This window comes from Protobothrops mucrosquamatus, unplaced genomic scaffold, assembly GCF_001527695.2.
Source record: "Protobothrops mucrosquamatus isolate PMUCROS unplaced genomic scaffold, P.Mucros_1.0 scaffold3362, whole genome shotgun sequence".
Lineage (NCBI taxonomy): Eukaryota > Metazoa > Chordata > Lepidosauria > Squamata > Viperidae > Protobothrops > Protobothrops mucrosquamatus.
In genome coordinates, this window is record NW_015389347.1 from 60120 (window position 1) to 76008 (window position 15889).

The 15889-nt window shown below is 44.8% G+C and overlaps 1 protein-coding gene across 1 annotated transcript in view; it reads left to right on the plus strand.

Moving 5' to 3' along the window:
• Window positions 1-1880: 1880 nt before the first annotated feature.
• Window positions 1881-15889, plus strand: part of LAMB2 (laminin subunit beta 2) — a 78656-nt gene continuing 64647 nt past the window's right edge. The window contains exons 1-4 of the mRNA XM_015826893.1: window positions 1881-1938; window positions 10064-10233; window positions 11444-11579; window positions 14776-14849. Of these exons, the coding sequence (XP_015682379.1) occupies window positions 1881-1938; window positions 10064-10233; window positions 11444-11579; window positions 14776-14849 (438 nt within the window). The remainder of the gene's footprint in view (window positions 1939-10063; window positions 10234-11443; window positions 11580-14775; window positions 14850-15889) is intronic.

A 15889-nucleotide genomic window follows, 5' to 3' on the forward strand; every position in this document is an offset into this window, starting at 1 on the left:
TTAAGGATGGGTACGTAGTGTAGCTGAAGACGAGTCGTCACCCCTCACATTGAGGACCTTTTAAACTCACGTGCGTCTGTAAAGCGTGAATTAAGTACACCTTAGGTAGACTTCTTACAAAAAGAACGGTTTTTATGTCTGACTAACAGTTTCTTATATCGTTATCGTTATCGTGGATCTGAATATATGATACTTCGTGATGAAGTATCACAAAATGTCGTGAGTCTAAGCGGTTTACAGAGTCAACATACTGCCCCCAACAAACTGGGTCCTCATATTACTGACCTCAGAAGGATGGAAGACTGAGTCAATCTTGAGCGGGACAGGATCAAACTCCTTGCAGTGGGCAGAGTTAGTCTGCAATACTGCATTCTAACCTCTGCACCAATATAGTCTATCTGTGGTTAAATTCCAGTTTCAGTGGCAATACCCCAAACATGGAACCATGTCACAGAAGCAACAAATAGATCCAGCCCTCCTTTAAAACTATCTAGTGGCCAGCACAACTGGTTGATGTAGCATGACTTTTAAGAGTGGCTATTAAACTGTTGTACTCCCATTGACCTACATAGATCCCTGAAGATGCCGGCAGTGAGCCCGTGAAAGCTTGGATCGTAATTTATTAAAACTTTTACAGTTTTTTTTACCTTTCCTGGTGTTCACTTTTGTTTGTACTACTAATATACAGTACTTTAAACACTGATTTATTTATTGTGAATGAGCTTTTGAAACTAATGTAATCCATGAAAGCCCACATCAGAACAAATGTGTTAGTTTTTGAACTGCCACAAGTTTATCTTGTTATGTTTAGAGAAATCCTTTTGTGTTTGTACAATGCCTGCCACAAGCCAAGAAACCAGAGAAAACTTGGCTATTCTTCAACCTGCTCCCTATCTGTATTTTCTTAACCAAGCAACATTTTACCAAGCAGCAAAGAGCACATTCCAACTTTTCAAAACTTGCATCTTCAGGATATGCCAATGTCACACTAATCCATTTGAGCTGCATTTATTAATCCTTACAAACACCATTTTATCACAACTAAGCAGAAGGGCTAATAACAGATTGTCATAAACCGCTTTAAAACGCTGAATTGAAAATTGCTGCCCCAAGTGTTCAGATATAATCATATGAGCACCCCGGATCTTCTGGAATAAAAAACCCTTCTGGCCTGACAATTTACTAAGCAAGGGTCACGTTTTGGAGATGCGAATAATAATTGGCACCTCAGAATCCAGCTCGCTTCTCAGGACAATTGTAAGGACGACGTCTTCTGTTTGAAAAGCTGGGGGAGAAAAAAAAGATTATAAATCGGCAAAGCTGTCTTGCTTTTTTTTAAAATAACTGCTGTAGAGCCTGCCACTGAACTTGAAATAAATATTTGAGACGCAAATGGCTTAAACAGCTCCCCTGGAACGCAGCCAACAAATAAACAAACCATCGGGGGGGTCCCGGCAGAGTTTTCCAAACTTCGGACGGTGCAGACCGAGTTTGCAAATGGGCGCGGGCCTCTTTTGCGCTTTCGGGCACCACCAGATCCCAGCAGAATCCGGCCCGCGCTTTTCCTTCGGCCCTGTTGCTAACTTTTTCCGACTTAAGTTGAATGTTTGGAGCAGCCGTGACGCCGGCGTGAGGCGAGCTGCTATTTTATTTCCCCGCAGCGCGGGGTAGTTGAGCGCCTGGGGGGGGGGGGCAGCGGCTGCTGGTGGGACGGGGAAGAAAAGAGTGACCCGGGCCAGCTGCAGAAGTCCCGAGTCAGAGGCGCGGCCTGGGCGAAGCGAAAGGCTGGGCCACCTTGCCCTGCCCTGCCCTGTCTTTGGGATCTCCGCCTTCCTAGCAGCATCTTTTGGCTGTCGCCTGTGGGTCAGCTCTCCCTCGCCATGGCTCCCTTCAGGCCGGCGGCTTCGGGCATCAGAGCGTGGGGTTTCCTCCTGGCAGGTGAGTCTTCCTCGCGTCCATCTCCGCTCTCAATCGGAGATGGGGGGACCTGCCGCCGGACCTGCCTAGTTGGCGGGAAGCGTTGGTTACCCTTGAAGAGAGGAGCGTGCACTCTCCGGACTAGAGAGGAAGGAGAGGAGGCGAAAGCGCAGGGGTGCAATCGTAATTTGGGGTTTTGTTTTTCTTTCCTGGGGTACCAGGCCACGCTGAGTAGAGCCGAGGGGGTCTTGGAGAGAGCAGGGAGCTCCTGCTCATCCCCGAAGGAGCCACCTTTCAGCCTCACCTCCTGTCCACTGAAAAGCGCAGCAAAGGGTTGTCAGTATAGTTTGGGGGGTTTCCGGTGAAGCAGTCTGCTCCGAATTAGTGTGTGTGTGTGTGTGTGTGTGTGTGTGTGTGTGTTTGGGGTGGGTGGGGGTGAGGCTGCCAATAGGGGAGTGATCCCTCAATTTTGGGGATGAATGAGGATGGGGGGGCTTCCCAACTAGTCTTCTAAGTCAGTGGTTCTCGACCTTTTCTTCACTACAGCCCCCCTTTAAATACCATAGCCTCGGATGATCTAGGGTTGCCAGGTGTCCACTATTTGAGTGGACAGTCCACTTTTTTCACATTATGTTCACTATTTTTTTTCACAAAATAGTGGACATTTTTTTTTATTCAAAAGCTTTATGATGAAATGGCACGTAATCTAAAGCTGTACAGTCTACTTTTTTTTACTACTTAACCCCCCCCCCCCCCCGCTTGTCCGCTATTTTTTGGAAGCAGACCTGGCAACCCTACTCGGATCTCCAAGACTTAACTCAAGATTTAAATCATAGCATTTCTTCAAGCCCTCTGTGATGACATTGCGACACACACACCCCCCGAGCTCTGGGGACCCACAAGTTGAGAACCACTGTTCTAAGCGAAGGCTGGGATTTAATGTTCCGAGTTGGAATTGCCACTTTTATTCTGAACAGGCTGACCTGCTTTCACACTACGCAAAGGGCAGAAAATCAACAAGTGCTGTGATACAGAAAGCCCGACCGCCTGATTTTTTTCCCTCTGCTCCAATAATCAGCAGCTCAGTCCTATGGGGGTGTTTGTGCAGGAGAAACTCTCAGGGAGTGAAGGAGACACTGAAATAAGCGGCCGACTGGAGATGCTGTTCCTGAGAGCCAAAGGGCTTGGATCATATCCTCTGTGAAAATAAATGCCAAGACGTCTGTCATAGGAGCAGGGAGGAAGCCTCCCCTTACCATGTGGATTTTTACTCCTGAATCTCCTGGATTCAGTCCTCGTATTAATAATAGGGAGAGTCTAATTTGTGGTGCGTTCTTATCGGTGGGATCAGAGTTTTATACTTGTGAATTTTGAGTTTATGGAGACTTCCCTAACTGCGGTGCCTTTCTCAAGTAAAGATTTCGACTTCCAGAACAGCTATGCTAGTTGTAATCCAGTTGTAATCCATTAAATAATCATGCGAATCTATCTGTTAACTGTTTGTATTTGTTGACCTCGTTAACCTCCAATCTCCCCGTATCTTTTTTTTCCTAATGCCTTTGGAGTAGATGGAGTGTGTGGTCTGTGCCTGCCTGATTTCTAACCAACCTTGGTTGTGGGGAAGCCGCACACCCATTTCCACCAGCTGGAGCCTTTGTTCCCAATTCCCTTTGAAGTTTTGGCTCCAGAGGATTTGAGGCTCAGGGAATTGGCCAGCTGCCTGGAAGCAGCATGGAAATGCAAGAGGGCGGTGGGGAGATTGAAGGCTCCCAGTTGCCGTATCTCCCTGGCAGCTGTAGGCGTCCCTACAGAAGAAGCAGGTGGATGGAAGAATGCTTTGAATGCCATCCTGCAGTCAAAGCTTGGGTAAGGTGGACAGAAAATCCTGGCCCTGGCATCCAGCAGGACCCCCACTTACACGATTATAATCCCTCCTTGAGGCTGTGGCATCGCCTCCCTGCCACAGCCTCTCGAGAGGAGATGTTCTCTGAAACTCAGCCATCGTTCACAAATTCAACTCTCAGCCCCCACATCCCTGGCCCAGGGCCAGGCTGGCTGAACAACAGAGCCAATCCCCGCTAGGGTTATTTCTGGCAGTGCTGCAGCTTCCGCTCTCAGGCCTAAAGGAAAGGGAGGGGAGGGCAGCTTTGACATTTCTCTTTTCCAGCCCCACCCTTCGTACTCGGTGTCTTTGTCCACCTTCTTAATCCTACTTCTTAGACCTCCTTCTTCCTTCGGGTCAAACTAGACTTTCTAGACGATCCTAAGAAACCCCGGTTGTCACACTTAACACGGACGTAGTGACTTGGTCGTCGAGAGACCCCGTCTCGTATCTATCTACCTCTTGGCACTACTGTTTTTCGGCGACGGGCAAGAGACATTTGCAGAGCGTGTTGGAATCTGTCCTCCAGTTTCTCACTATAACATCAAGTAGCCTTGAGCTTTCTCCTTCATGGATTACTGCCTTGTCGTGGCGAAGGGGCTTGCATAACTCAATGAAGCTATGAGCTATGCCGTGCAGGGCCGCCCAAGACGGACAGGTCATAGCAGAGAGTTCTGACAAAATGTGATCCACTGGAGAAGGAAATGGCAACCCACTCCAGTATCTTTGCCATGAAAACCCCATGGACAGTACCAAAAGGCAAAAAAATATGACGCTGGAAGATGAGCCCCTCAGGTCGGAAGGTGTCCAATATGCTACTGGGGAAGAGCAGAGGGCTAGTACTAGTAGCGCCAGAAAGAGTGAAGCGACTGGGCCAAAGCCGAAAGGACGCTCAGCTGTGGATGCATCTGGTGGTGAAAGGAAAGTCCGATGCTGTAAAGATCTTTTCTCCATAGGAACTTGGAATGTAAGATCCATGAATCAAGGCAAGGTGGGCGTGGTCAAACAAGAGATGACAAGACTGAAGTTGAAACTCAAGTACTTTGGCCACCTAATGAGAAGGAAGGACTCACTGGAGAAGAACCTAATGCTGGTTCTTCTCCAGTGGGCAATAGAGGGCAATAGAAGAAGGGGACGACAGAGGGCAATAGAAGAAGGGGACGACAGAGAATGAGGTGGCTGGATGGCGTCACTGAAGCAGTAGGCGTGAGCTTAAATGGATTCCAGAAGATGGTAGAGGACAGGAAGGCCTGGAGGAACGTTGTCCATGGGGTCGCGATGGGTCGCACACATTTAACAGATGGGGAATGTGACTCAAACCCAAACCAAATTGAAATCCTTCCAGGTTTAAAACCAGCTCTGGATTGTAGGTAGTCCTTGACTTACAACCATTCGTTTAGTGAATGCTTGAAGTTACAATGGCACTGAAAATAGTGCCGAAAATATAACCGGGTTTTACACTTACGACCATTGCAGCATCCCCATGGTCACATGATCGAAAGTCAGGTGCACGACAACTGATGTGTATTTATGACCGTTGCATTCACCCAGGGTCATGTAATCACCATTTGTAACCTTCCCAGCCGGGTTCCGACAAGCAAAATCAGGGAATGCCAAATTCACTTAACAACCACATGATTCGTTTGACAGCTATAATTATTCACTTATAGATGGTGACAAAAAGGTTGTAAAAATGGCGCACAACTCGGCTAACAACTGTCTTGCTTAGCAACAGAAATTTTAGACTCCATTGTGATAGTAAGATGAGGGCTTCCTGTATTGCTTTTGAGTCATATTTTGACTCCTGGAAATTGCCTGGACTAGTTCCAGCATTTTTCTTGCAAATTTCAGTGATTCGCCCTCGCCTCCTTCTTCCTAGAGCTGAGAGAGAATGATGGACCCAAAGTCACTCAGCTGACTTCCTGTCTAATGTGGGATTGGAATTCACTATCTCCCAGTTTGTAGCCTGGTGCCTTAACTACTGCACCAATCTCTGGATTATTACCATTATTTATATATATGTATATATATATATATATTTAAAGAAAATTTTGAGTGGGGTTCTTGTAAACTTTTGTCCAAGACAGTTTTTCAGTTCACATCTGCTTTAGACATAGAGTTTCTATTCATCTGAGTCTTGTAGGAATATATCATGCTTTCTTTCTAAAGATAAAAATGCAGGGGAGGAGAACAATTTGAAAAGCATTTCTTAAACCTGAATAATAAATAGACAAACCAAAGACCACCCCTGTTCTGTCTTTATTAAAGTCCAAATCTTCATTAAAACGTGATTATACGCAGATTTAATAATTTTGTATACGTGAGAAACTTTGGTTCGGAACAAAATGACCTGGCCCATCTTCTCGCTTTCTTCCCCCATTAGACTGAGAAAGACATCTCTGGTATGATGGTATGTGATGATGGACGTTGTTTGGTAGGGGGTTAAGTGTATTTAAGTAAAAGAAAAAACTTGACTGGGGGCCAAGTGCTATGGAATGCATAAGACTGGAGTGTTTGCCAGTTGCTCCCTCTATATTGTCAAGAAAGAAGAAAAAAGTCAAAGCAGCAAATCAAATGGCAGACCGTGTTAAAAAAAATTAATACAATAAAACAGGTATTCTTTCAATAAACTATTTCTTCTTCAGGAGTCCGAAAAAAATATTTCTTTCCTAGTAAGAAATAGAATGCATTAGAGATGAGTTTTCCTTCATTTGGGTATTATGCCGCCAATAAAACGCTGATTTCAGGAAAAATAACTTAGATAGTTACCTGGGAATCATTTCCATTTAGCTCCCAGGAGATCACTGCTCAGTAAATATGCAGAGGATTGAGCCATACGTTTTTCTGATTAAATTTAGTGAGTTTTGTTGAAGTGTTCTGCCTTTTTTGTTTGTCTCTTTACTTTCAGTAAACCTAGCTTAAGTGCCCCAGGGTGTGCTCCCCATTTGCACTAAACCACAGCAAAATCTTCTCTTGATTACAATAGTCCTTGATTTATGACCACAGCGCAGCCTGGCAATTATAGTAACAAATCCTGATAGTCGTAAAGCGGGTTGTCACATGATTAATCTAATTTTACATCTTTGTTTTCTGGTGGCCATTAAGAAAATGCCATGATCGCCAACCAAACCCATAGTTTGCTATGGGGCGTTTTTGCTGAAAACTGGAAGTAAATGCCATTTTTTTGGCAAAAACTTTGTAAATCGCGGTCACATAACTGCAGGGTTGTGCAAATGACTGTAAATTCAGGCCGGTGGCCGAGTGTCCAAAACGCAGTTATGTGCCTGAAGGGGAGACAGTAGGGTGCTTGGTTGCAAGTGCCTTTTGGGGTGTCCATTGTAACTTTCATTGGTCGCCAAGTGATCGATTGTAAGTTGAGGACGGCCTTGGTAGCAATTTTTCACTTTGTTTCCATGATGTTTGCTTAATTTATTTTTAGCTATAGTATCAAAAGAAAAATTTGCCGTCATTTCCACACTATCCACCACCCCATAGCCAAAGTTAGGTGTTCAATAGTGTGAACCAGGCTTTTCCTGTGTTTTCAAGCTGAATGTGGGCACAATTTTGTGGTAAATTCTGGTCAATTTCTGAATGCTGCCGTTCCGCTTTTGGCTTCCTAAAGAGCTGGACATAGCTCTTTCAGGAACCTGCTAGATCAGTGGTGGCAAACCTATGGCACGCTTGCCAGAGGTGGCACTCGGAGCCCTCTCTGTGGGCACAAGTGCTGTTGCCCCAGCCTCGCCTCCCCCCACAACCCCCTTCTCACCAGCAGCCCCCCTGGAGGAGTCGCCCCCGAGCGTGGCCCACACGGAGTAGCACAGCCGAGGACATGGCAGCCAGGCAGTGTAGACAAGACTCTGCCCTCATGCCCCATCGTGCACAGTTGATGCTGCGGGGTGCGGGCAGAGGGCGTGGCCGCCATGGCGCTGCTGGGCTGCCTGGGAGATCTGTGTTGGGCCCTGGAGGCGGTGAGTGTCCCTGCAGGCAGGCAAGGCAGGGGACAGTGTTGGGGCGGAGCAGGGGCAGGGCAGGGGGTGGAGCAGGGGCGGGGCCAGTTTTGGGGCACTCGGTCTCTAAAAGGTTCGCCATCACTGTGCTAGGTGTACAGTGTTGGGGTCTGGGATAACATAACAGTGAAATAATATGCTAGGTGAAATAATGTAACTATATAATGCTATAACCAGCTCAGTCCTTCACTTTGCCTCAGCTCATGCCAGGAAAGAATCTGCAGAGCAGTGATTGGCAACTACAGCTAGCTCTCAACTTTCAACAGTTTGTTTAGTGACCATTCAAAGTTACAACGGTACTGAAAAATGTGACTTACAATGTTTTTCACACTTACAAACATTGCAGCCTCCCCATGGTCACATGACAGAAGTTCAGACACTTGGCAACTGACTCATATTTATGACGGTTGCAGTGTCCCGGGGTCATGTGATCCCCTTTTGCGACCTTCTGACAAGCGAAGTCAATTTCGGACCCCAGATTCACTTAACAAACGTGTTACTAACTTTACAACTGCAGTGTTTCACTTAACAACGGTGGCCAGAAAGGTCGTAAAATGGGTGAAGATTCATTTAACAACTGTCTTGTTTAGCAACGTTGGGCTCAATTGTGGTCATAAGTTGAAGACTACCTATATATAGAAAAAGGAAAGGAAAGAAGGGAAGGGAAGGGAAGAAGGAAAGGAAAGGAAAGAAGGGAAGGAAAGGGAAGGAAAGGAGGAAAGGGAAGGGAAGAAGGAAAGGAAAGGAAAAAAGGAGAGGGAAGGAAAGGAGGAAAGGGAAGGGAAGAAGGGAAGGGAAGAAGGAAAGGGAAGGAAAGGAGGAAAGGGAAGGGAAGAAGGAAAGGAAAGGAAAAAAGGAAAGGAGGAAAGGGAAGAAGGGAAGGGAAGGGAAGAAGCAAAGGAAAGAAGGAAAGGAAAAAAGGAAAGGAGGAAAGGGAAGGGAAGAAGGAAAGGGAAGGGAAGGAAAGAAGAGGAAGAGAAATCTTAAGTCCACCTTTCCCCCCCCCCCCCAAAAAAAAATGTTGCTGGCAACTTGGTTCTGTTAGTGGTTCTCACATTTTATTCAACTTGTGTTGTTTATTTTGGGGTTTATTAATTTCAAAAGCTTTTAAGCCACTTGGGTCTTATGGCTTTACGACAAAAGAATCGAGGGGGAGGAGCAGCTGGTGAGGAAGGGAGCAAAGCCAGAGGGTGCTTTGCCTATTCTGTGCTGCACACACATGATCACAGATAAATCACACATCACTAACAATAATCCCTTAACGTCTGGATTAATATCGCTATTCCAATTTCTCAATTTAATTATTTTAGCCATCTGCCGCAGTTGATACAACCACAATTCCTGATAAAGAGTCAGCTGCCAAAGTTTTGATAGATAGTTCAGCACCACACCAACATCATTAACACTTAAGAGATTTTCCCGTAAATATATTTACATACATTACTACACTATTCTAAAATAATAGCAAGCGATCACATTTCATATGGGTCAGGGAACCCTCAAGTTTCTTTCATAAGAGTAAGGATGTCCAAAATTTCAAATACATTCTTTGGGCAGTCAACTATACCCTAAAACATTTTTTGATTAATTAACGTTTATCTTCATATCTCAGATTTCTTTTTTGATGGATACTAAACAGATATCTTGCCCTGATCCAATAACTTCCTCTTGAATAATTATGCAGTAGACAAAGCTTATCTTCCAATAATTTTTCAGGTGGAAAACTACTGTTTTGCTCTATCTGAAACCCAGATTTTGCTTTGAATAAATCCAAATACTGCTAATCTCATTCTCTGCTTGTAATTTGGCTCCTAATGGTTCAGTGCTTCCTAAGGCCCTATCCCCGTGGTGGCGAACTTATGGCGCGCGTACCACAGGTGGCATTCGGAGCCCTCTCTGTGGGCACGCGCACCGTCGCCCCAGTCCTAGGCCTTCAGCTGCGTTTTATAAAACTTTTTCGCTTTAGGCCTCCGCCACCGTGTGCAAAAAAAAAAAAAAAAGGTTCAATCAACTTCTCGCAGGGAAAAAAAAGATCTTGCAAAGTTGGAATTGATTGATTGAACTTTTTAGTCCCACCCAGTCTGCTGTTACCACCGCAGCCATGCCCACCCAATGGGCCATGCCCACCCGGCACCCGATGATACATGTGGGTTTTGGGTGGCAATTTGAGCACTCGGTCTCTAAAAGGTTCGCCATCACTGCCCTATCTATCCTGTCTCCAGGATAATATTTTCTTCGGCATTTTCTGTCTCCACAGTGCTGGGAGGAGCGCTGTGCCAGGAACCTGAACATCCCCACGGCTGTTCCCATGGCAGCTGCTACCCAGCCACTGGAGATCTGCTGGTAGGCAGGGCTGATCGACTCTCTGTCACTTCTACCTGCGGCCTGCGACACCCACAGCCTTACTGCATTGTCAGTCATTTGCAGGTGAGTATGCATGATAACAAAAATAGATAACAACAACAACAACAATAATGTGTGCCTTTGAGTCATAGTTGACTCCTGACAATTGGACAAGTCCCTGCAGTTTTCATGACAAGATTTCAGAAGTGGTTTGCCATTGTTTCCTTCCTCGGGCTGTGAGAGACTGACTGGTCCAGAATCACGCAGCTGGCTTGGTGCCTCAGGCAAAACTAGAACTTATGATCTCCTGGTTTCTGGCTAGTAATATTCAATATAATTTAATTTGTATGTTGTCCAACTCTCACTCACCCTGTTATAATATTTATTAACAACTGGCTATTATTTATCACAAAGGTAGGATAAAAAAAATCTAAAAAAACCCTTTCTGACTCATGACTGGGATACCCAAGTCAGGATCTGACCTACGTTAATTCTAAAAACCAGAAATAGAAACAAATTGCTCCTCCCAATTCCAGAATCTACTTGCTGTGCCAAAATGTGGTGACATAACATTAAATCATGGAGACACTATTTCTTGACAGTTTTCAAAGGTATGTAAGCCTTCAGAGAGTTGAGAGTATTCTTAAAAACTATTCCAATGGTGGACTCCTACATGAACACTATGTTTCTTTTAGTCATAAGACAACTGGATCACAGCCCTTTTCAATGTATAGGTAGTCCTCAACTTATAACCGGTCAAAGTACGATGGACTTCCAAAAGGTACTGATGATCTAGTTCCAATAGCCAACCCCCTCTTGGTCACATGACCAGCCACTTGGCTTTCAGCCTACATTTACAGCTGCTTGCCGTGTCCCATGGTCATGTGACCACTATGGATTCACTTAACAACCATATGCTGTTGCTCTTTGATCGCAGCATTTTCTTAACCACCACCACAACAAAAGGTTGTAAAATCAGATCAGTCGCCTGATGATCCACTTTATGACCATCCTGACCTACAACCTCCATTATAGTCGTAAATTGAGGACTACCTCTATGTGGTTGTGGCAAAAAGATAAAAAATAAAAGGGGTTGAAGCAGTCATTGGTCTTCTGTTCACTAGAAATTCTGCCTTGCAGGGCTGAGAGCTAATTTTTTGCAGGACAAAAGCTAAGAGCTGCTTCTCTATATGTCCATATGTGATAAAAATCAAGTTTCCTTTCATATCAAATTCTCCCCCGAATCCCTTTTTACGTGGAGAACAGCCTATACGTGGCTCCATCTTTTTAACAGGATGAGAAAAAGTGTTTTGTGTGCGACTCACGTCGACTTTATGATCCTGCGTCCAACCGTAACAGTCATCGCATTGAGAATGTCATCACTGCCTTTGCCCGCTATCGGAAGAAGACCTGGTGGCAGTCAGAAAATGGTAAGAGATGGAAATCTCCATACATAAATGCCAGGATGACAAGTTTTTGAAGAGTTGTATAGATAAACATCAGTGCAAATCAGTTGCCCAATCTTTTAAGGTGTCAGCACTAATGATGTTACCTAGTTTGTAATGAAACATCTGCAAGAAAACAACCAAACTCAGAGAATACCAAGGACCCCTCATGGGGAGTTAGGCTATAAAGATGTTTGATCTAACATCTGCCGGGAAGGGTGTGTTTTTAACTATGTTTTTTGAATTGTTGTTGCCATGTTTCCCCCCAAATAAGACTGGGTCTTATATTAATTTTTATTTTCCAGTTAGGTCTTATTTTCGGGGAAATATGGTACTAAATGCGTCCGTCTGGCTGATGATCTTAACTGGGCCTTATTTTGGGGGTGGGGCTTATATTACGAGCGTCCTGAAAAATCATGCTAAGGCTTATTTTCTGGTTGGGTCTTATTTTTAGGGAAACATGTTAAATAACTAAATAAATGAAGCTATCTTTCAGAGTAGAACACCATCATTGTTCTCCAGTTATCTTAACCACCCAGAGATACAAGTGATGCCATGTAATCATCTGCCCCCCCTCCCCCCATTAAATGCCATCAATGAGGCTGGATAATTGCAGAATAATCTATTTATTAGACTTTAGATTTATTACACTATAAGATTTATTGCTGAATACAGGTAGTCCTCATCTTACGACTCATTGCTTAGCAACTGTTTGAATTTCCAACACTTAACCTGGGGATTATTTAAGACTTGGAATTGAAATTCCAACGGTTGGGGCCCCCGGTGGTCACATGACCAATCTTCAGGCGCTTAGCAACCAGGCTGCATTTAGGGATACTTGCAGCATCCGTAGTCACACGATTGTGTTTTATGATGGTTTTGCCCAAACCTGGCATTTATTTCTTTATAACCATAACAAGCCTTTGGTTCACTTAACGACCACTGATTTGCTTAACAACAGGGGTGATTCGTTTAACAAGCGCCGCAAAAAGATTGTAAAATCATCATGGGTTATGACCCTCATGAATGATGACGGTGACGGGCAGGCTCCGTTATGCTTGTAACTTGAAGCCTATCTATACTACAATATTTTGGCAGTTTACAATAAACCTATGAAATGAAAACTACAACAATCAAAGATTAAGATCATGAGTAAGTCAAAAGCTTTCCTAGAAAGGTGCATTGAGGCCTTTTAAAAGATAACAAGGAAAACATCCGAAAGTCCTCTAGGGCAGAGGTCCCCAACCTTTGGGGCACCCGGGACCGGTTCTGTGGAGAACGTTTTTTCCACGGACCGGAGAGTGTGTGATTTTGTGTGCTGCCTACATCCCACGGATGAGGCTTTGTTTGTTTGTGCGGACCAGTTGCTGGCATGCTGCGGCCCGGTACCGGTCCACGGCCCGGGGGATTGGGGACCCCTGCTCTAAGGCTACTCAACCTCTAGTGACCAAGTCACCCTTCAGATGTTTTACTGTAGCGCATGATCCTCTGTAAAGGAGAGGTGAAGCTGATGGGAGCTGGATTGCCTGATGCCTTATGTGCCATCTCAAGGGTGTTATAAGCTGTCTACCAGCAGGACTCTTAGATACGCACAGCCACTTTCTTCCTTGCTGCGCTACTCCGTGTTTCTCTGCAGCAAGCCAGCCTCACAGTCGGTTCGGCCTGCCCTGGATCTGCGTGTTCTTTGTTTAGAGAACATGTCACCTCCGAGGCAGAGCAAGAGAGAGGGCTTCCCCAGAGTCCTGTTGCTTTCCTTTCACTCCCACGCAGGGGAAATGCTGAATCATGTATAACCAAGTCCCTTCTTCCTCCGATTTTTGCCAGGTGGGGGTGGAGGCTCCTACAGGAAGAGCCAGCTATCCAGAGAGGAACTCAGTGCCAGCAACTGACCTCTGGCAGCTGGAGTGTCTCTCTCTGGATCCAAAAACACCCACCCAGTTTAGAGCTCAAGTCTCCTTAACCAGGTCTTCTGGTGGTTCCACAAAGTTCTCAGGTGCTTCTTCTGCCTGGATTCATCTGGAGTTGCCGTTATGCTTTGTTCCAGTTGGGAGAAAAGAGTGGACAGGATGAATCATTTTTCCCATTCTCAGTGTTTTAAAAAAAAAACCCAAAAAACCCAGAGAGAGGCAATTGGCAGCCAGAAAAGAAAGCAAACAAAACAATAGTTTGCTTAGAATATTAACACCAGAGCAATATTTTATCAGCCCAACAGAGTGTTGTTGTTTTTTTTCCCAAAAAAGGGTTTTTATATGTTCTTAAAAAGGAGCAAGAGCAGATTATTTGGATCAGGGGAACCATTTAAGAGAGGAAAAATTGCACAGTTCTAGGGGAGTGAAACTGACCTAACGTTTTGTTACTTTGCAAAAAACATTGTGAATATATGTATAACAGTAATTTAAGATGCCCCGTGCTTACTCCCAGGAAGCTAGTAAACTCAGTTATAAAAAGTCATACATAAAATAATCCAATATATTACCAATACAATAGTATTATCTGGAATTACATTCTTGGATCATGAATGCAGAAATTTGGATTCATTTCTTTATAGCTCAACTCTGTCTTACCTAATGGTAAAATCTTATTAGAGTGCCTAAATTCAGGAACTCTTTCCTACCATTTGTATGGTTTACAAGATAGTAAGTGGTGGTGGGAAAGTTTTGTTAAAAGAGGCCTGCCTTCCTTGTCAGCTGTTGGTGGTGGGATTTTGGAGCTAAGGTATCCCTGCATGTTGTACGTATAGAAGGGGGAAGGGGGTTTACTATGGTTCTTAGATACCCAACAACAGTGTTTCTCAACCTTAGCAACTTTAAGATATGTGGACTTCAACTCCCAGAATTCCCCAGCTAGCCATGCTGGCTGAGGAATTCTGGGAGTTGAAGTCCACATATCTTAAAGTTGTCAAGGTTGAGAAAATACTGTCCAATGTAGTTTGGATGGGAAGAGCAATAGTGGACCATCTGTTATTCAGGAAATTGAGTCATCACTATTATTCATTTTCTATAAGGAGAATCCCAAAAAGTTCCAGAGGAGTCTTAGATTCCCTTCCAAAAGAGCCGCCTAGAGTCGCTTCAAACAGCAAGATGGGTGGTATATAAATTTAATAAATAAATAAAATTAGGTCAAAAGCAATTGCCCTAATATTTTTCTGGGGTCCACCCCCGCCTTCCACCTATTTCTCTAGGAGTGGAGGAAGTCAGTATCCGCCTGGACTTGGAGGCTGAATTCCACTTCACACATTTAATCATGACTTTTAAGGTAAGTCCCATGTGATCATAGATGGCTCCTTCTCCAGGAGAGAATTCCCCCACAATGCCTTCTTCGTGGAGAGGCATGAATGAGTTTATCTTTTGGGAGCCTTTGGGGAGCCTTTGTAGCCTTATACAGTTCTTCACAAGGAAGTGGGGGCTTTACTTAAAGTACAGAATAAATGCACATTTCCATGGCAGTTTTCCTGTCTGCATATCTAAAGGCAACACACTTGTATGCAATTTCCTATAAGACAGAAATTCCATTGTATACAATGGTACAAACGATTCTTCTTGTGAAATGTGGGGAAATAACCTTATAAAACTACTTTGTAAAATGCCAAAATTAAATCTGTTTCATCTATTATGTTGGCATATATAGGTATAGCACAGTGATGGCAAACCTTTTAGAGACCGAGTGCCCCAAAACTGGCCCCGCCCCCGCTCCACCCCTTGCCCCGCCCCCACTCCGCCCTCACCCTGCCTGCCCACAGGGCCACTCACCACCTCCAGAGCCCGCCGCAGATCGCCCAGGCAGCCCAGCAGCGCCATGGTGGCCACGCCCTCTGCCCGCACCCCACAGCATCAACTGGCGCGATGGGGCATGAGGGCAGAGTCTTGTCTACACTGCCTGGCTGCCATGTCCTTGGCTGCGCTGCTCCGCGTGGGCCACGCTCAGGGGCGACTTTCCTCCAGGGGGGCTGCTGCTGAGGAGGGGGTCACGGGGGGAGGCAAGGCTGGGGCAACGGCACATGTGCCCACAGAGAGGGCTCCGAGTGCTTGATTTGATGGATTTTTGAGGGGAAGGTATGTACAGTACACTAAATATGGCTTTTTGAATTTGAATTTTTTTTTGAATTTTATTATATTTATACCCCGCCCTTCTCCCGGAGGACTCAGGGCGGCTTACAGCCAGTTTAAAAACAATTTATACAATACAATACAAAATTTAAAAAATGATTAAAAATAAATATTTAAATAGGCCGCTTCTAATAAAATTTAGTTAAAACCAATTTAAAATGCCCCTAGGCCAGTCCTGCCCGCTGAAAC